The sequence below is a fragment of the Rhinoraja longicauda genome, chromosome 29 (assembly GCF_053455715.1).
Source record: "Rhinoraja longicauda isolate Sanriku21f chromosome 29, sRhiLon1.1, whole genome shotgun sequence".
Classification (NCBI taxonomy): Eukaryota; Metazoa; Chordata; class Chondrichthyes; order Rajiformes; family Arhynchobatidae; genus Rhinoraja; species Rhinoraja longicauda.
This window is the reverse complement of record NC_135981.1, coordinates 14,549,565-14,571,947: the sequence shown is the minus strand read 5'-3', so window position 1 is coordinate 14,571,947 and position 22,383 is coordinate 14,549,565. Positions and strand designations below refer to the sequence as shown.

Here is a 22,383-nt window from a genome sequence, read left to right as displayed (position 1 = left end):
CTAAAGGCCCTGCCCTGCCTGTATTTATGGCTGGAGCTGGAATGTGAGTTATAGGAGGTAAACTGCAACAAACAACTGTCATGTGTCATCATTTGTCACCAGCGGAATTCCACTGCCAAAGGTGAAGAGATAAGTATTTTGGTAAGGAGCCAGAAATTCCACACGAATCCTGCTGTGTTAAAGATTCCTTAATTTGTCTGCCCTTCAGAACAAATATCACTGCCGTGTTAACCCAGATGGCTTATGACAGTGGATCTGAGTTAACACACATGACGTGCAACTAGGAATACTCGCTGGGGTGCACAGGGAATGAATGTCAGACGGGAGTGACTCTGTAGACCGCTCCTGGAGGAATAAACAGAAGATGGGGGGTACAGTTCCAGCGGTTTGAGGGGAAAGACTGAACCAGATGTTGAAACTAGAGGGAGGTGTTTGGAGACACGAGGAAACGTAGATGCTGGAACCTTGAGCAAAAATGCTGGAGGAACTCCAGTACCTGTGGAAGGCCAATGTTTTGGGTTGGGACCCTTCTTCAGACAGTGATGTCTTTAGGGTCCTAATGTCTTCTTCCCCCAACTGTGAAGATGGAGATCATCAAATCATCCGGTGTCTAACAAGAGCTGGGGGGCGCAAAAGGTGCATATTGCCATTGTAAATTCCGAAGTGGGATGCAACCTAAATTAATTGCTCCCTGACTGGATGTCTTGGGTGGATGCACGTTCTGGCCAGTTCGCCTGGGTGCTCGGTAGTCTTAAAGGAACTGCTGATGGCTGCAATAAAATGTAATGAAACGGCCCATTCGAATATACTGTAATTTCTGCGGAGCCAAAGGAGCAATGGTCATCCTGCCTGCACCAAGCCCACCCTCCACACCCTGGGCACAACTGCAGGAACCAAACTCTCTCTCAATGGGCTAAAGGCCGTGCAGTCTCCTTGGGCCACCATTTGCCTCCCACCTCTTGTGTTTCATGTAGTCGAGACCTGAGGCTCGCTTTTAATTATAATTTAAAATTAAGCTACGTGTTTCGTGTCACAGTACACGTGCTGCTTGCAGTTCTCCGCCATAGTCTTGGGGGACAAAATATCCTTGCCCAATAAAACTGGTTCATTGTACGCAAGATTAAACTTCCAGGTATTAGAAAAAAAAAATCAGATAATGACACCTTTAGACAAACCCTCGCATCATTCCGGTGGGGTGGGCTCCAGCCCTAAGGTCCGCTGATCGTCTGTCTGGCGTGACATCTTTTTGCTCTTGGCTGAGAAAAACGTCAAGAGTGTTTCATTGTCATTTGTGTCAAGAAGGGAACAATAACATTATTTCCTGCTGCAGCATAACAGGCCCGTAAACACAATAACACACAGATATAGATCATAAGATCGTAGGTGATAGGAACAGAATTAGGCCATTCAGCACATTCAAATCTACTCCACCATTCCATCATGGCTGATCTATCTCTCCCTCCTAACCCTATTCTCCTGCTTTCTCCCCATAACCTCTGACAACATCTGGTTCATAACCTTTGAGCCAGAATAATACAAAGACAAATAATACAAAGACTTCTGATAAAACTAATGTTCATCACCCCTCAACCAATCTATCAGATATGTTCGAAGTATTGTGGAATAAATGACTTTTTGAGATGTAATTTAGAAAGCAGCCAGATATATCTAATTTAACAAAGTGGATAGGAAGCTGACCAATGTGCTTGTTAAAAATGAATCCAGCAGAAGAAAATAGTAGTTTAGTTTAGAGATACAGCATGGAAACAGGCCCTTCAGCCCACCGAGTCCATACCTACCATTGATCATCCATTCACACTAGTTCTATATTATCCCACTTTCCTACACACTAGGACCTCTTTGGATCGTTCACCTTGTCGTGGTGAAGAGGCTTGCATGCCCCCATGATTCCGAGAGTGATGCCGTCGGAAGCACTAGCTTCTGGTAGGGCCACCCATGGCGGTAAGGTCAGGGATGAGGGTCCAGACTAAGGACGATCGAACCTACAAGACCTCACGGCGGACCAGGCGGACGAAGTTATCTTGAACTCGATGGCTGTGAAGGCGGATGAAGGCTGCAACAGGTCTATCAGCTCCGATCGTCTTGATTCCCTTGCCGTTGGAATTAGTTGATTGATTTGTGAAGGACCGTGTGTTTCTTGGAGTGCAACATCAAGTACACGTTAAACAAACACACGCACAGGCGTCTTCGTTCTGTGAAGGAACGTAGACCATCATCCTTGACCTCGAGGGAGAGCCACCACGACACTCTAGGAGCAATTTGCAGAGACCAATAAACTTCACGTCTTTGGGATGTGGAAGGAAACTGGAGTACCCGGAGGAAACCCATGCGGTCACGGGAAGAGTGGGCAAACTCCGCACAGACAGCACCTGATGTTGGGATCTAATCTGGGTCCCTGGCACTTTGAGGCAGCAGCTCTACCACGGTGCTGCCCCTTAATGAAGTTTAGAATTTTGATCCGAGTGGATCTTGTACAAATGCTAGAGGTGCGACATATGAGACATATGTCACTGGTTACAATACTCACCCTTGCCCCCCTGACTTTGTGTGTGGCTCTGCGTGGGAAAGGATGGATTCTTCGACGTAAAAGTGAGTGGGCAAGTTTCCTCAGAAGCAAAATCTAACTAATACCTCAAAACATGCATCAATATAAATATAATTGGGGGGAAAAAGTAAATGCGCACAAAGTCCATTAGTAAACTGCTTGTTCCTGCTGTGCATTTGATGGATAATGCAATTTGAATCAAGGTCCAGAAGGATATAAACTTTTATTTTATGATAACCTGATTAAGTTGAAGCAAAGAGATGTGAATGAAACTGGTATTTGCAATGCTTGGTGATTATTCACTTGCTTGGCCTACACTACAATGACAAAGCAATGTTTGTCTTGTTCAGAGACCAATGTGCAGTACTTCCATGAATAAACAGATTACATTCAGTTTAAATGAATCATGTTAGAGATATCATTCATGTATGTGAAGTGAATTCCGTTTCGGGTTGCCCAGTGTACATTTGACATTGGGGTGCTCAAATACTCTGGATGCAGACAATATCTTCAGTGATACCTTGTCTCCTAATTCTGTTGTTAATACAATCTTCCACATTTTAAATACTAATTCCAAAATCAGGAATTAAATATAAATGAAACCAACCTCATTAGCACCCCCTCTCATTTAAAGCGATCCCCAGTTTTATCTTTCGAAGCGTGGCTTTTCATTTTGAGGAAATATCCCCACACACTTTTACTTTGACAACTTTCTTTCCCCACATGTAACCACATGCCCACTCAGCCAACCGATAAAGTGTGTGTGTTAAAACCAGCAACACTGATCTGATGACTCCTGCCCCCAAGGGTTGGATAAGATCATCCAGTGCAAAATGATCGCAGGCTTCATTTAAAGCTCTCTCTCATGGGTTCATTTACCGATATTACAATGATCAGCACCGAAGCATTCTTCAAATGAGTCTTTCTGGTAAAGTGTTCGATCTGTCTATGTGGGGAGGTATCTTTAAAGACCGTGTTTAGTTTTTATTAATCTATTTCTGCTAGAAGAGCTGTAAAATCAGATGTATCCTGATGTACTCTCAATCACTTCTCAAAACATGCCGATGTTTGGACCTGATGGGCCTTGGTCAAGGGTGGGTAGCTCGGGGCAGTGAGCCAGGTTCAAGTGTGCAGATCATTCTTGTGTGGTTAGAAGTGAATACAAGAATTGTAATAGAACAGTTTGTCGTTTTACCATTATATACTTGTTCTCCTTTCAGTTCTACACTACATCCACCCTTAACCCTGTTGACGCCATTAGCTATTATAAAACTGCTGGTTAATTAGTTTCAATGGAGTGGGCATCTGCAAACAAAGACTACAAGTTAAGGCACACTGAACAGTGGATGATCTCCACATTAGCAACAAAACCCAACACAAGTATACACCACATCCTGTTAGTACGTCTGATTAAACTATTCTGCTGCTAACATGTACTGAAATAGTGCAACTGCCACTGAAATGTACTCCAATACAAACCACGGTCTTTAATTTGCTGTAGCAGGATCATGACTTTAATTGTTTTACTGTTTAAAGCTGAAAAATTGTAAGATCATAATGAATTATTAAATGTTATTTTAACAGCAACAGTTGAGCAGTGAGTGGTTTGTTAAATATTGTGCAGCAATTATCTAATATAATGCTTTGAAGACGAGTTGTAATATTTGATAGCGACATATGTCAGTGTGGTCAGTCTTATTCTCGGTAAACGTACCGAAGCTAGATCCTCTGGCCAAGACTGCCAATGTTTGTGCTGAAACCAGTATTGCCTGTTGGATAGCTTCTTTGTTGACATTTTATATGGTGCAGTAAGTGGAGGAAGCGATTATTCTGCTGTACTTGCCCTGTCTGCTGTGTGGTGTCTGATCAAGTAAGCCCACAAAATTGATGTGCATTCCATGGTTACAGCTCAGTGAAAGATTAGACCTGTGGTTGATGTTACCACATCTGACCCAATTAACAGCCGTCCTTCCACTCAACTAAAAATATAAATGAAGCAAGAAAATGTTAAAGCACCAAACCTATTAAAAAAGTAATTGTCTTTCTGCATGCCGCTCGTAATTATTTAGATATTAAAACATTTAGTGCAGTTGCAAACCTTGGAGAAAGATCTATTACCTCTCTCCAATGCCCCACAAGGGATAGTTGGTCAAGATAATAAAGTGATAAAATTTGGGATGGGGCCGGGTCCATTAAATAAGTAGAGGCAGTACTTGAGCTGTCTGCAATTTGGAATGTCTTCACAACATCCTAAAGAACATAAATGTTTAGTGACTCTCTGCCTCTGCACCACAAGGTCCAGAATACTTGGATGGAAGCCAAGCCACCACATTCTAGTGAAGTTATGACAATACACCAAAACAATTCAAGAAAAAATTGTGGGACTGTGTGGAATTTATTGCATTCCAGTAAAGCTTGCAGACTATATCTTGATGTGAAAAAACAGCAGAAAGGCAAAATAATTATGACTCAAGATGTATTAAATTCCTATAATTGCTGCAACAATTACAACATGAGCAGTCTTGTTAATTGCACAACCAGCATTCCATGCATGTCCCTTCGCTATTATTTCTAATAATAGTGCAACTTTATAGAGTTGGAAGTTAACTACTTTCAGCCTCTCAAACTCACCGGTTACCATCAGAACTGGTGTTCAGTAGGTTTAGGTTTTTTATTGTCACGTGTGATCAGGTACAGTGGAACGCTTTGATTTGCATGCTCTCCAAACTGATCAGGTAATACTCTACATAAATACAATCAAGTCAAACTCAAATACAATAGATACAGCAAAGGGGAAGATACAGAGTGCAGAATATAGTTCTCAGCATTGCAGCGCATCAGTACCCTAGACAGTCCAACGTCCACAATGGGTTAGAAGTACATCATTTAGTACACTGGCTTATGGAAGGACCATTCAGAAGCCTGATAACAGAAGAAGCTGATCTTGAGTCTGGTGGTGCGCACATTAATGCTTCTGTACCTTCCGCCATATGGGGGCAGGGGGATGAAGGAATGACTGGGGTGGAACAGGTCTTTGATTATTTTAGCTGCTTTTCTCAGGCAGTGCGATGTGTAGATGGAGTCAGTGGTGGGAAGTCTGCTGGGTGTGATGGACTAGGCTACATCCACAACTCTGCAATTTCTTGCAGTCTTGAACAGATCTGTTCACTAACCATTCGTTGATGCAACCCAAAATTGCATCCCAAAACGGCACGGTGGCGCAGCGGTAGAGTTGCTGCCTTACAGCGAATGCTCAAGTTCGATCCTGACTACGGGCGTCGTCTGTACGGAGTTTGTACGTTCTCCCCGTGACCTGTGTGGGTTTTCTCCGAGATCTTCGGTTTCCTCCCACACTCCAAAGACGTACAGGTATGTAGGTTAATTGGCTGGGCAAAATGTAAAAATTGTCCCTAGTGGGTGTAGGATAGTGTTGGTGTGTGCGGGGATCAGTGGTCGGTGCAGACCCGGTGGGCCGAAGGGCCTGTTTCTGCACTGTATCTCTAAATTTAAAAAAAAACTAAATTAAATTTAAAATTATGCTTTCGATGGTGCATCTGTAGAAGCTTGTAAGAGTCATTGGAGACGTGGTAAATTTTTTCAGACTCCTCAGGAACTACAGGCGTAGGGATGCCTTCTTGGCTGTTGCATCAACGCGGTTTGGCCACAACAGATTGTTGGTAATATTAATGGCAAGGAACCAGAAGCTCAACCCTTTCCACTTTGGCACCATTGATGCTGATTTGGGCAGGTACTCCACCATGCTACCTGAAGTCGATTACGAACTCCTTTGTCTTAGAGGGAGAGATTATTGCCTTGACACCATGTTTCTAACTTCTTCACCTCCCTCCTGTTCTCCATCTTTTCATTGATCATGATCCGGCCCACCACAGTGGTGTCATCTGCAAACTTGTCGATAGAGTTGGAGCCAAATTTGACCACAAAGTCACGAGTATATGTAGAGTGCACCAGGACTGAGAATGCATCCTTGAGAATTATTGCAGAGGTGTTGTCACCTTTCCACACTGATTGTGGTCTGTGGATCAGAAAGTCAAGGATTCAGTCAAGGTATCTATGATTGTTATGCGTTTGCAGCTCATTTAAATGGCTTTTATAATAAATAGAAAAAAAGATATTGGGGTAGAAAGCTGCGCTTAATCTGCTACAACACAGGCAATTTGTAGCAGCTAAAGGTTGCACTGACCGACTGAAACTAATTCCAGCCAAACCGATGTGCTGCATGTTAAGCACGTGATCTGGATTGAGTTGTTACCCCACTACCTGTAGCTGTTCAGATCTCTATGATGTTCTACGGAAATAATAACACACCCTTTTCTTTATTTTCAATCTCTAAAGTTTGGCACAGCCACATTTACAAACTTGGGTTGAATGTACAACATGTGAGCTGTATCTGTTTGTATTGCATCATTCCCAGGGGTTATTCCATTTCTAAATCCTGTTGGCTCCTTGACTCCAACTTAAACTGTTGTGGAGGCTTGGTGGATGGGCATAGGTAGAGTCCGTGCTAGAACCAATTCTTTATCTAAAGGCAGTAGCTAATGTTGTGTATGTTTCTTTCTGCTCACAGGGGGAAGTTTGCAGTCGTCAAGAAATGCATGGAAAATGCCTCAGGAAAGGAATATGCAGCCAAGTTCTTACGGAAACGAAGGAAGGGCCAAGATTGCCGCATGGACATTATCAATGAGATCGCAATCCTTGAGATAGCGAAGAGCAACTCCCACGTGGTGGACTTGCACGAAGTGTACGAGACGACTTCGGAAATCATCCTAGTGCTGGAATAGTAAGTAGGATCTTAGAAGTTTGTCCTTTGTCGATACGAAAGAAGGGTATTTCCTTTCTAGATGATCTACAGCATCAGCACCCAAGGTCTGGGATCTGAGTATCTGCTGAGCTCTATAGAAGTTCTGATCATAGGATAATACAGATTAATGATCTTGTACCTCACTTCATGAAGCATGGTCTCGAAGTGCATAAATGCGATAGGAGTTCCTTCAATAAAACCTTTTATCATCATGAGCGGTGGATATCTGATCCGCCACTGGTACATCTGGTAACCTGTGGACTTATCAGTCACTAATACATAGATACATATAAAATATGTGCCGGAGTAGGTCATTTGGCCCTTCGAGCCATTCAATGTGATCATGGCTGATCATCCACAATCAGTACCCCGTTCCTGCCTTCTCCCCATATCCCTTGATTCCGCTAGTCCTAAGAGCTCTGTCTAACTCTCTTTTGAATGCATCCAGTGAATCGGCCTCCACTGTCTTCCGAGACAGAGAATTCCACAAATTCACAACTCTCTGGGTGAAAAAGTTTTTCCTCATTTCAGTTCTAAATGGCCTACCCCTTCTTCTTAAAACAGATGAGGTGCTGTTCTAAGAAAGCTGACACACTTGCAAAGCACAGGAGGGAAATGCCATTTGTTCTCGGCTCTGACTAACCTGTTATGTTCTGATATTTCCGTAGACGTGCAAGTGCTTAGTTCAGCCGAACCTGATGGAAAGCCTGAAGTAGCAAAATGGTTAGAATCCCAGCGATCATTTGTCAGTCATCTCACGCATAATCTTGAGAAAGACTACCTCTGACTTGTACTTTGTCCGAGTGGTAAAACTGTCCTATCTGAGACAGATGAGTGTGGGTTTAAACTTATGTTCCACAACAAAGCCGCATAATCTAATTTTGCTTCTTTGGTGTTACATTGTAAGAACAGCTGTAATTTTGAAGAGGTAGAAAACCAAGGCCTATGCAGTTGTCTAGTTAAATGTTTAAGACTTCATTGAAACATTGAACAAACACAAAGGAGTTCACCATGACGCCATGCCTATCATTGATCCTGCTAAACAGATTAGTGGTCCAGTTATCTTGTGAGCTGCCATGCCAATTACTTAACAATAGTGACCACAGTAACACAGCTTGTAAATATCTCAAAAAATGCTATAACACCATCAAAGTTCACTTTTTTGTAAGTATGTGCTTGATTTTGTTTTTCATTATCCAGTGTTTCCATTTCCAGAGGTTTTTCCTCCTGAGATTTGACTGGGATTTTGATCACAAATTATTCCTTGCTGAGTACCACACCTGGGAATGCCGTGCCTTCCCACAGTGAAACCTGATCACCATGGTTTACAATTTCACTCATATCACTGGGCGCTGTCTGTGCTTACAAGGGACGAGCCATACCATACCAAACAAAGCGCAACACTTTTTTTGAGCAAAGACACAAAATGCTGGAGTAACTCAAGGGGTCAGATAGCATCCTTGAACAACATGGGTAGGTGACAATTCGGATTGAGACCCTTTTTTAAGATTGCCAACCATGGCTCATTCTTCCCCCACCCCCCCCATTCTTCCCCACCCTACATCTTTCCCTTTGTATACCCTGTAATGCCATGGTGTGTATAAGAGAGGCCTTGCACGTTATAACACACAGCGCCTGGGGCACTACTAATTTCTGTGGAGCAGGGCAATGAGCATGGCGGTTATTGGAGACATGCTGGAATGAACTCCATGCAGTTGGATCCAGCACACTACATCAGTTAGCTTCCCATAGACGCCAAGTGATGGCACTGATTGGGAGAGTGGCCTTCTGAAAGGCAAACACATTGGAGAATTCTGTTAATCCATCGAGGATTTTGCCTCATGATCTAGCAAAGGAACAAGCTCAATGGTGCACCTTTTATCCAAACCATCTTTGAAAGAAACAAAGGTACAAGAGACAACAGATGCTGGAATGTGGAAAATCAAACAATCTGCTGAAGAAACTCAATGGGTCGAGCAGAATCTGTGGAGGGAAATGGTCAATAGATGTTTTGGGTCAGTCCTGTTGAAGGGTCCTCATATAAAACATCGACAGTTCATTTCCCTCCACAGATGCTGCTCCACCCACTCAGTTCCACCAGATGATTATTTGTTACTTTGAAATTAATTTCATTGATTCAACTCAGGAGATCACTGGCTTGGCTGTGAGAAGCAATGTCTGCTCTTGTATGTGAGGGTGGGGAGATTGTGTGCAGTAGTTGGGGGTGTAAAGGTGTGAAGAGAATGGAGTATTCTGTATCCTCCTCAGTAATGATGTTGAAATTAGTGCAAACCTCAAGTTTGTTATTTTTGGGAATTATATTCTGAAAGATTTAAATTATTTTTGCAATTGGAACTTATTTCTGCAGAAATTGTTGAGGCTTTTAAATGTTACTGAACCATTGAAGTGAGGCAAAGTCAGATCATGAAACAGCTTAGCTTGCACGCACTTCCTGTTATAACAGTAAATGTTTGTGAAGCCACATCCTTCAGCACTTCATCAGCCTGACCAACATCAGACTGTCTTCTGTAACTGTCAGCAGATGACTCCAGGTGATGGAGATTGTTCCCATACATGGTTATGAGAATTGATTGCAGCTTCTTGTCAGCAATTAAAGATTTCCTTTCCAACCTACACTGGTTTCACCCTGAACCCTATTATGCAAAGTCTGGGTGCTGTGTTCAGCTGGGTGGTTTTGAATTCATGAGACCAAATAGGAAAACAAGTGCCTTCCTCGGACACCATTGTTAGTCCAACACCATGGTTGTGCTGTGGACTTCCATTAAAGCATTACAAGCCATTTGGCGATTCATTGCAGGTGAATAACAAACCCTGTACAAATGTCAAGTACAGCCACCAGTACACACCAAAAGCAAGATTCAGCTCGGCTGAATGGGCAAGATTATTTTAGAATCTTTTTTAAATGAGAACCAAATTTGAAGAGGTGGAATTTTAATAATCCTCAAGGCATAACGACAGTAATATTGGCACTTGTCGGGGAAATGAGGAACAGGTGACAGGCGGTGATCCTGAAAGGAATGTGAGATGTGTACTGCTGTAATGGGCGAGTGTGATGCAGAGAAAGTTGTCCTCTGGGATATTGAGTGTCAGTGGAATGTTAGTAAGTGCGATTTTTGCAGAAATTATCTTACTTGTTCACGGATTTTGTTGCAGTACAGTTGATCAAGGAAAGATTTCATTTAATTTTGAAATATGAGCTCGAGATCTGATGAACTGAGTATTTTAGCCACAGTTTAGTTTATTATTGTCACACGTACCGACGTACAGTGAAAAACTTTTGTTTGCGTGCTGCGCAGTCAAATAAAACACCACACATGAATACAATCAAGCTGTCCACAGTGCATGGATAAAGGGTGCAACGTTTAGTGCAAAGATATAACATTGAAAATACGTCAATAGTTTTGGAAAGGCAGCCATTGTTATAAAAGCAATAGTATACTTTACATTGAGGAATTAATTTGGTCATTTTCTTATTGCATAAATGCTAATTTTAAAAAGTTAAGATTTTTATTATTGATGCCAGCTTTTGTGCATTGTTTTTTTTTAAATGTTTTCTGAATTCCTGTTTTATTTGCCTTCCATTTTTTCCCCACTGCTCTTTCTGTGGGTGAGTTCTTGGTTTCCGTGCATTTCCTCTGTTAGTCTGTGCGCGTAGAGACTTGATATTGGCAGAGAACCTTACCAGTTTGAAATGCAGCAAAGTCTAATCCATCCCCTTGTCTGATACCTGCTCAGGCACAGTGCTTGACAGGAATCACTCGGTACTCCTCTAACGTTAAAACCCACCACCTTGATCTTCTACTGCATTAGAATTACCAGAAAAAGACTGAGAACTGAACCAAAAGCCTTCCTGGTTTATATTGCTAAGACCACATAAGAGAGTGTACTTATCGACGGATATATCTGGGTAGTTAATGAGTCTTTTCAGGATCACTGGGTTAGGATGATTTCTAAATGTTAAATTTTGTATTCCCCAAATTAATTTGGTCTTTGCTTGATAGCTTTTAATCCACAGTTTCTGCCTCACTATCCAGACTGCACTCCCCTAAATAAGGTATGATATCTCAATGTTGCGTTAAGTGCATGGCTATTAAAAGCTTATATTTTAATCATCGTGCCCCAGTGTAAAGCTGAATTAAAACATGAGACTGTCGGCTGGCTTGATCAAAGCGGAGGTGACATGCATCGACTAGAAAGCATGAAGTGCCTCCCTTAATGCGAGTTGACTTAAAGGCATTTCCCCTTTATATTCTCTTGATTAAGTTGGAATTTTACATTTCCTGATACCCTTCCAAAAGTTTAGATTTAATTTGCCCAAGAATTCAATCCACCCTTTGTACAGAGCACTTAAGTTGCTTTTTAACATTTGAACAAACTTGACATTTCAAAACCTGTCACATCGGCATTTCTGGAGATGGCTTGCCTTTCAAGGAAGAGCTACAAAGACTGCTTGGAGAGGTGTGGGGTGATGTGATTAGAGTAGACGTTCATTCTAAGACCCAGCCTGAAGCACGGGCTCCAGCCTCACACGCAACCTGCATCCGGTGGTTTGTGCAGCTCTTGAGCGAGCATATGTTTTAGAAACCAGCCGGCGCTCGAATGACGAGAACTTGCCCACATCCTGTGCCTCGCTTCCTCGCACTTCTTCATTATGACTTCCAATTTGCAAATTATCACGTCAATGTCTCACAGTGGAATGACCTGAATGATCTTGTTTTTAAAAAATAATTACTATTTATCTCAAAAGTACATCTTGAGCAAAAGGTTATTGTGGAGAAACATTATCTCATTCTAGGCGGACGTTTCAAGTTAATTCAAGATAAATGCACCTAATCCACACCTACGTTTTAGTTGTAAGATTTATTGGCCATGATAATCCCATCCCCTCCCATTTCATAAACTCATTTCTGAACCCCTCCCTTCTCTAACCTTTCACAAACTTCCTTTGATCGGGCAAGATCACCATTCAGGGAATGTAGAGTCATATAGAACCGTATAAAATTATACAAGCTAGATGCAGGAAAAATGTTCCCAATGTTGGGAGAGTCCAGAACCAGGGGACACAGTCTAAGAATAAAGGGGAGGCCATTTAAAACTGAGGTGAGAAGAAACATTTTCACCCAGAGAGTTGTGAATTTGTGGAATTCTCTGCCACAGAAGGCAGTGGAGGCTAATTCACTGGATGAATTTAAATGAGAGTTAGATGGAGCTTTAGGGGCTAGTGGAATCAAGGGATATGGGAAGAAGGCAGGCACAGGTTACTGATTGTAGATGATCAGCCATGATCACAATGAATGGCGGTGCTGGCTCGAAGGACCAAATGGCCTCCTCCTGCACCTATTTTCTATGTTTCTATACAGCACGGAAACAGGCCCTTCTGCCCAACTCATCCATGCCGACCACTATGTCCCATTTAAATTGATCCCGTTTGGTCCATATCTCTCAACCTTTCCTATCCATGTACTTGTCCAAATGTCTTTTAAATGTGTAGGGGAAAAAACTGCAGATGCTGGTTTAAATTGAAGGTAGACAAAATGCTGGAGTAACTCAGTGGGTCAGGCAGCATCGCGGGAGAGAAGGAATGGGTGACGTTTCGGGTCGAGTCGCTTCTTCAGACTGACTGGGAGAAGTGGGTTGATGTTAGAGGTGGAAGAAGGTTTTGGTGACGGAGAAGGTATGAAGTTCAGCTCGGGGTGAAATGAAACATTGGACATTCACACACTTTATTTACTGTCGAAGGCTGCTGTAATTTATTTCTTGGAGTAATCTTGCATACTGTAGAATCAAGGAGCTCCAGACGCTGGTTTACAAAAACCGGCACAAAGTGCTGGAGTATCTCAACATGTCGGGCAGTGTCTCTAGAGAACATGGATAGAAGGGTCCCGACCCGAAATGTCACTTATTCATGTTTTCCAGAGATGCTACTTGACCTGCTGAGTTACTCCAGCAATTTGTGTTGGTTTTTTTCCAATCCTGCAGACTATGAGGGTTGTGCTGATGGCTGTACATGAAGTTTGAACAGGGTTTGGCATTCACCTGCATTGCGACACTTGTTTCATCACCAGACTTTGGGAAAATCCCAAAATAGAATAAAAATGATCTCACATTTATAATGGATAATTTAGGAACATAACAGAACGTAAAAAGAGTTCAAAGAACGTCGGTCAGCTTCCATCTTGCAGTGTGAAGGATGATTGGAACATGTCCTTGTGTAACAAGCCCAAGTCCACACATTATCCCACACTGAATGCAGAAAACCCTTGGCACTGAGTAGCTGCTGTTTCTTTGAGTGGCTTTTCAGCACAGTAATTGCCTGTGAGCAACGTGCCAGAGCACAAGCCGCTACATTCACAGTGATACCTAATACTTGCTGAAGGCCGCGGAGTGTGGAGGAAATGATTGCCGGCTGCCGAGGGAACATTGCCTGTTTTGTTTGCTGGGTGAAAGCTAACACCTGCACAAGTCAGGAAACACATTTCACTCCAGTGACCGACCAGCGTCTCCCCAGCCTCGCGTCTTCAGATCAAATGTCTAGCTTTTTATGCAAGTTGTCTCCAGGGGACGAGGTTGCTGCCCGAGCCACTTAATAAAGACTGCAACATTCTCCAAAGTCTTCCTATTACTTTCCAGCAGCTAACTGCCTCCTTCTGGATTGCACTTTACCTGAGTTGTTACTTAAAATACCTTTCATTCCTTTTCGCTGCAAATGGCAGCTTCTCTAATTGATCATTCTCCTGATTAAAAACCTCCGTACAGAGGTGTATCTGGGACCTGAGGAAATCCCTGGCACAAATTCTGTTCAAAAGATTGCCACTGATCCTAAATAGTGCAGGGTGTGTCCTGGCCAGTATTGATCTCTACAACAGATAAATTCATAAGTTATAGGAACAGAATTAGGCCATTTGGCCTATCGTCTATTCCGCCATTCAATCATGCCTGACCTATCTTTCCCTCTCAGCCCCATTCTCCTGCCTTCTCCCCACCACCCCTGGCACCCTTAGTAATCAAGAATCTGTCCATCTCTGCCTCAAAAATACCCAATGACGTGGCCTCCATAGCCTTCTGTGGCAATGAATTCCACAGATTCACTCCCCTCTGACTAAAGAAATTCCTTCTCATCTCCTTCCTAATGAAACATAATTTTATTCTGAGGCCATGCCCTCTGGTCCTAGACTCTCCCATGCAATAATCTGCTCTTATTGCAGCCACTGGGACATAATGTGTAATTTGGCAGCAGTGTTTGCTGCAGTGCAGGACTGAATATGCCTCTGAGGTATTGTGCTGTGGAGTACTTTGGGCCGATGTCTATCAACAAGCTAGCCAACTGTGGCTGCTGCTAATGTTACCTAGAAAGTACAGAAAGCGCAGCCTGTGATCTTTTGTTTTGTGCGGTGTTTTTTTTTCTTCCCCAGCCAGATTAGTAAATGAGCCTGAAGATAAAGTTTTCAGCTTGTTACACATTAATTTGCGGAAGGACTTTGCAATTGTACTGAGCCTGCGCTGCAAAGCGAAGGGCTTATTCATTGAGTTGCCACAAATCCAAAAATGAAGGATAACTTAGAAATAAAAACAAAGTACAGGTGAGACAGTATCCGTGGGAAGAAATAGAGTTGCATTCTAACCAAGGGACCTCAAACGTTGATTGTGTTTCTCCGTCCATGGAAGCTGCCCGACCTGCTGAGTGTTTCCAGCATTTTCTATTTTCATTTTGGATTCCTTGCCAATATGTGACCTTCACTACCACTCCATCAATGACACAGGTGTCAGGACCAACCAGGACAGTGGTGGCTGCACTGTGCTCCTTTTATTCATTTCTCACTGAGAGATGGATGGCCCCCATCTAGTTAAATTTCATTTGCTGTTGAAATTTCATTTTCATATTTATTTATATTTTCATATTTCAGATACAGCGCGGAAACAGGCCTTTTCGGCCCACCAAGTCCGCGCCGCCCAGCGATCCCCACACACTAACACTATCCTACACACACTAGGGACAATTTTTTTACATTTACCCAGTCAATTAACCTACATACCTTTTAATTCAGAATATTCTTTGGGTGGACCCTTGATTTTATAAACTTAAATATTCTTGCGTGTGGCTAATACTGGGCTTGAGTTCACTTCATTTGGGAGAACTCTTTTTGTCTGTTACAAACAAGAAAGAACGAGCTTGCATAAGTGCGTGTGAATTGTAAAAGGTCGGTAGGCAGGTGCAGCAGCGGTGGGAAGTCGAGCGCCATATTGCACTTTACTGCAGGAAGGTTGCAATTTAGAAATGGGGAAGTATTTGTTACAACTGAGCAAGTTACTGGTGAGGTCACACCTGAAGTACTGTGCACAGTTTTGTTCCCCTTATTTAAGTAACGCACCGGACAGTCCAAGGGAGATTCACCAAGCTGATTCTGGAGCTGAGAGGGTTATTCTACCATGAGCAACTAACAAAATTAGATGTATATTCTTTGCCATTTAGAAGAGTGAAGGGTGACCTCACTGAACCGTGTAAGATTCTTTGTGTGGGGGGGGGGGGGCTGACAAAGTTGATATTGAGATATTTCCATGTGTGGAAGAAGCTCAAACAAGGAGACAAAGTTACAAGATTAGCGGATGTCAGTGTGCTTTCTTGGCCATGGTGTCATTGTGATTGGACCACGGTGGCACAGTAGCACAGTGGTAGAGTTGCTGCCTCACAGCACCAGACCCCAGGGTTCGATTCTGACTACCTGTGCTGTCTGTACAGAGTTTGTATGGTTTTCTTGTGACAGCGTGGGTTTTCTGCAGGTGCTCCAGTTTCCATCCACACTCCAAAGACGTACAGGTTTGTAGGATAATTGGCTTTGGTAAAATAGTAAATTATCCCTAGTGTGTGTAGGGTAGTGGTGTATGGGGTGATCGCTGTGGACTCGATGGGCCAAAGGGCCTGTTTTTGAGCTGTATCTCTTTTTTTAAAAAGCTCAAGTTGTTTGTGATATTTATAACTGGGTGCTTGGGCCTATTGTTTCCGAATGCTCTTGTGTATTTGTATAAAGTACACAAACCTTGGGATGTTGCAATGTCATTTTACACCTGCCGTTGAATTTTGAATTGTTATAATCTAGGAAATATGGTGGCCACTTTGTATGGGGCAGTGTCTCTCAAACAGCAATGAGCTGGTTGATAAAATTAATCTCTTTTGAATACTGATGGCTGAAAAATACATGGTCAGGATGTTCAGGGGAAGGACCTAGATCTTCAGTAAAGTGGCATAGCGATGTTTCACATCCTCCAAATGTGTGAGATGCTGGTCCAATGTCTGATCTTCAAAATACCTCCCAGGGTAGTGCAGTTCATGGATAATCCTGGACTGGGCCAGAGTCTTGTTTCTCTGCACGATGTGATTGTTGCCATTGAAATAGGGCCAACAATTCTCCTCGGTTTTAATTGCTTATCTCATAGAGCTCACAATCTGATCTTCTTACTCGTGGGAGGGTTTAAACAAGTAGAGAGTTCTCAGCAGATGGCAGCGTGAGAAAGGCTCTTCATTGAAAGGGTTTGGTTCCTCTTTGAAAGAATAATGCTTGGCGAGAAAAGAAGTGACTGCGGTTTGAAATATATTGACTTTTATGAGGAAATGAGGTAGACCATGTTTCGGCAGTCTGCATCATGTAATCTATGTTAACTTGGTAGCTATTAGTTGAAGACAGTGACATTTGCTTCTGAGGATTCGAGAATGGTGATCAGTATTTAGAAATCAGCATTCTATACTTAGAGACATCTTAATTAGTTAGATTTGGAGTCACACAGCACAGAAAAAGGCCCTTTGGCCAAATCTGCCCATGCTAACCAAGATGCCACCCACACACACTAGTCCCACCTGCCTGTGTTTGGCCCATATCCCTCTAATCCATGAAACTGGCCAATGTCTTTTAATTGGTGCTTTCGTACCTGGCTTGACTACCTCCTCTGACAGCTTGTTCCAAACACCCACTACCCTCTATGTGGAAAATGTTAACACTTGGGTTCCTATTAAATCTTTCCCCTCTCATCTTAAACCTATGTACCCTGGTTCTCTGGGTAGAAGACCCTGTGAATTTACCCTATTCCCCTCATGATCTTGTACCCCGCTAAAAGATCACCCTTCAAACTCGTGCGTTTCATGCAATAAAGTCCTAGCTGTCCAAACTCTCCCTAAAGTTCAGGCCCTCAAGTCCTGGGAATGCCCTCATGAATCTTCTCTGCACTCTTTCCAGCTGAACAACATCCTTCCTAAAGCAGAGTGACCAAACTCAACATAAAACTCCAAATATGAAATTGGTTAAAGTTATAATGAAAGGAGACAAGAACACATAGTCTGATAAAGTAGCATCCAAAACATTGAAGCTCCCATTGTTCCGATACTAATGAAGGACGTTCTTTTAGGAAGGAGATGAGGAGAAATTTCTTTAGTCAGAGTGTGGTGAATCTGAGTTGTTTGCCACAGAATGCTGTGGAGGCCAAGTCAGTGAATATTTTTAAGGTAGAGATAGATAGATTCTTGATTAGTACAGGTGTTAGTTATGGGGAGAAGGCAAGAGAATGGGGTTAGGTGGGTGAGATAGATCTGCCATGATTGAATGGCGGAGTAGACTTAATGGGCCAAATGGCATAATTCTACTCCTATCACTTATGACCTTAATAATGAAATGTCTGCCTTTGTGGCCTAAATATGAGTTTTGGCTTCCTGCAAAATTTAAGATTCATTTTTAGTCTCAGTGTCAGTGTAACTTTGTGCTTGGGTGGTTAAGCCCAAGTTGAATTGTGTAGCTTTCTGAACTATTAGTTGTGCTTTGGAAGGTAGATTGATCAATGAAAAGAGATGACCTCATTCAAAATTGCATGAGGTAAGAAAAGATAATGAGGGAAGATGCACTGTTTGTGTTTGTGGACGGGTTGGATATCTTTGAGCAAATGCCCTCAGTCACCTGTATTTATTTTGCCAAACAGTCCAGTCTTTGAAAGTGGTCTGCTATTGTTCCTGGTCTCGTTAACAGTTTATGGTCAGATAAGAGGGCACTGGGAAATGGTCAGTGACCTTATTAACTTATCGGCAGTGTTTGTTTGCTTTTCCAAGCCACTAACAGGTTCACAATAGTTGCTCTCCCAGCTCCGCAATCATTAATTTCAGCAGGAATGGGCCTTGTTGATTCTTGTTTTGCATGCAATCACAGGCTTGTAGGACCCCAGCAGGCAAGCAAAGGTCAGCCACAGCGAGAGATGCTCTGGGCATCGTTGGCTCAAAGTGACACTGTACAAACCCAAGCTTCCAACTGAGAACCAAAGAGTACTGAATGTATAGCCATTTACTTTGCAATAAGCTGCCAGAGGAGGTAGTTGAGACAGATATAAACTGTTAACGAGGCCAGGAACTGGTAGCGGTACTGGTAGAGAGGAAAGGTTTGGAGGGATATGGGCCAAGCGCAGGCGAATGGGACTAGCATGGATGAGTTGGGTCAAAGGGCCGTTTCTGTGCTGCATGCGGTGTGCTGCATGACTCCATGACACTAAAATAATTTTGAAGACATTGGAACTGCTGAAGAGGGGAAAAAGCAATCTATGTTCAATGTTTGTTCAATTTGCTTCCGAATTATTGATATTTTGCTGTTGTCTATTCTCTTTATAAGAAAGATCTCACAAATATCAAGATAGCTGGAAAATCCCATTCCATTAATATCCTTCCCAAAAACTGTCACTACTTTGGGTTGTACACTAATCTTGTACCATACTGCTGTTTTGCACTTATTGTATTTATTGTTGTAGTCAATGTTACTGTATGATACTCTTTATTTTGTGAGCTTCATAAGTGATAGGAGCAGAATTAGGCCATTCGGCCCATCAAGTCTACTCCGCCATTCAATCGTGGCTGACCTATCTTTCTCTCTTAACCTCGTTCTCCTGCCTTCTCCCCATAACCCCTGACATCCACACTGATCAACAATCTATCTATCTCTGCCTTAAAGATATCCATTGACTTTGCCTCCACAGCCTTCTGTGGCAATGAAATCCACAGATTCACCACCCTTCTGTCAAAATAAACCCAATCTGAAGGAAACTCGCCTGGGAATGCTAAATGGCCAGTGTGAACTGCTGGAAGCAGTGCTGCATTCCTGGGCCGCTGTGAGTTGGTGGTAGTTTGAATGGTGCACACCTGTTTGCAAGGTGCAGCAGCAGACCTCCATGTGTAGAGGGTGCCTGCATCGTGTTAGTTTATCTTTAAATCAGGACCTGCCAGGGTCACTTCCTGCATGAGTTTAAGTTCACAGTGTGGTCTGTCTCAAGGAAGTTCTTAAAATTCCTTTACCTAAAAGAAACATTATAAATTGCAAACATCACAAATCTCACAAGCTTTGCAGGCAGGTGTGGCGAGGAGTGAGAAAGGTAAATGGCGTATTGTCCTTTATTTCATGAAGGGTGAATTTTACAAACAGGGACGGTTTGCCATAAGTGGGCAGTATGTTGGGGTGAGGCTGCACCTGGTGTTCTGCACACAGTTTTGATCCCCTTACCCCTTATCAGTTATATATTTACACAGCACGGAAACAGGTCCCTCGGCCCAAATCGTGTATGCCAACCAAGATGCCCCGTCTAAGTGAGTCCCATTTGCCCATGTTTGACCCATATCCCTCTAAACCTTTCCTATCCATGTACCCGTCCAAGTATTTTTTTAAATGTTGTTATAGGATTACCTCCTCTAACAAGGAGATTCATATACATGTTCCATATACCTGCCACTCTCTGAGTGAAAATATTGTCACTTGGGTTCCTATTAAATCTTGCCCCTCTTACCTTAAACCTATGTTCTCTGGTTCTTGATTCTCCTACATAGGGTAAAAGACTCTTGTGCATTTACCCTATCTATCCCACCTTATGATCCTATACACTATAAGATCACCCCTCAGCCTCCTGTGCTCCAAGGAATAAAGTCCTAACATGCCCCACCTCGCCCTATAGCTCAGACCCTCGAGCCTTCTCTGCACTCTGCTTTTCAAAAACAAAATATGTTATCACAAAGAATGTATGAAAACATTAACGTTTGTTGCCAATGGCTTGAACATCACTCATTTTTTTTACTTGGTTTGAATGATTCAGCAGCAAGTGATTTCATAGGGGAACCAGTTGGCACAAATCAACCTGGGAACAGATTCCTTTTTACTCTGTTGCACTCTGTACTAATCGGATCCAGTTGCTTTGTTGACTGCATCAGAGTTTTCTGTTTACACACAAATGAAGAGGTTGCAGAGAACTAGAAATGTGGAACTGCAGATGCTGGTTTACAAAAAAAGGCACAAAGTGCTGGAGTATCTCAACAGGTCAGCCAGAATTACTGGACAAACATGGATAGGTGATGTTTCGGGTCAGGACCCTTCTTCAGACTGATTGTAGGATGGTTGTAAAGAATAGATTCCCTGCTTGCTGGGTTACAGGTACGTAAGCCAGAGCTTCTAAAAGGAAATAAATCTTTGCCTTTTAGTGCCATCTTCCATGGTGCTTCATGTGTGGTATCTGTTTGTAAAGCAGCAACTTTTGCAGCTAATTAGTGGCTGGTGAAATGATAATAAGCAGTGTTTCTGGTGCAGGGGGTGAATATTGGCCAGGACTCAAGTAGAACGTTCCCAGCTCACCCGAATACTGCCAAGGATCTTCCCCGAGGCAGCAGATGAGGTCTTTGTGTGACTATCTCAAAGACTATGGCGCACGCCCTCAGCTTATTGAGCCATTTCAGAGAGCATGTGTAGGAAGGAACTGCAGATGCTGGTTTACACCGAAGGTAGACACAAAATGCTGGAGTAACTCAGTGGGACAGGCAGCATCTCTGGAGATAAGGAATGGGTGACGTTTCTAGGTGAGACCCTTCTTCAGACCTATTTCAGAGGGCATTTGGGAGTCCGTGTCATGCTGTGGTTTTGTACTCTGATGTCGGACGGCAGATATTCCTCCCTAATGTTAGTGAGCCAGATGTTTCATCTTCCAGATGTATTTATTTACTTATGAATATTTGGCTGTGATGGTCCATCTCCAGACTAAAGGTCCACGCTTCTGCACATTATTCCAGTAAATTCCCACCCGCTCTGAGAATATTCTCTGGGAATTCTTCAAAAATAATAGATAGATACGATTAGAGAGAGAAGATGAAAGTTTATGGAATCATTGTCTGGCTGTGTTCCACAGGATGTACATTTACAGAGGAGCAAAAGGTCAAATCTGCTTCTAGGAATGTGACCAGAATCACCTCTGTCAATGGTGGGCATTTTGTTCAGGGATCCGTCATCATTCCTGTGCATGGACACGTCTGAATTGTCCATGTGTCCCACCACTGGGCTCAAGCCTGAGGAGTTTGAGGGTTTTAAGGCATAAGATGTAATAGGAACCTGAGGGCAACGTTTCACTCAAAGGGTGGTGAGTATATGGAAGGAGCTACCAGAGGAGGTTTTTGAGGCAGGTTAATATAACAGCATTTAAGAGATACTTGGGACAGGTAGATGGATAGGAAAGATTTAGAAACATAGAGACATATAAAATAGGTGCAGGAGTAGGCCATTCGGCCCTTCGAGCCTGCACCGCCATTCAATATGATCATGGCTGATCATCCAGCTCAGTAACCTGTACCTGCCTTCTCTCCATACCCCCTGGTCCCTTTAGCCACAAGGGCCACATCTAACTCCCTCTTAAATATAGCCAATGAACTGGCCTCAACTACCTTCTGTGGCAGAGAATTCCACAGACTCACCACTCTCAGTGTGAAGAAATGTTTTCTCATCTCGGTCCTAAAAGACTTCCCCCTTATCCTTAAGCTGTGACCCCTGGTTCTGGACTCCCCCAACATCGGGAACAATCTTCCCGCATCTAGCCTCTCCAACCCCTTTAGAGGGATGTGAGCCAAATGTGGGCAAGTGGGACTAGCTTAGATGGGGCATCTTGGTTGACATGGAAGAGTTGGGCCGATGGGCCTGTTTCCGTGCTGTAT

General features: G+C 42.9%; 1 protein-coding gene across 1 annotated transcript in view; it reads left to right on the top strand.

The window, feature by feature from the left end:
• The window catches only part of stk17al (serine/threonine kinase 17a like), a 60,841-nt gene that overhangs the window by 21,824 nt on the left and 16,634 nt on the right, over positions 1-22,383 (top strand). The window contains exon 2 of the mRNA XM_078424654.1: positions 7,152-7,364. Within this exon, the coding sequence (XP_078280780.1) occupies positions 7,152-7,364 (213 nt within the window). The remainder of the gene's footprint in view (positions 1-7,151; positions 7,365-22,383) is intronic.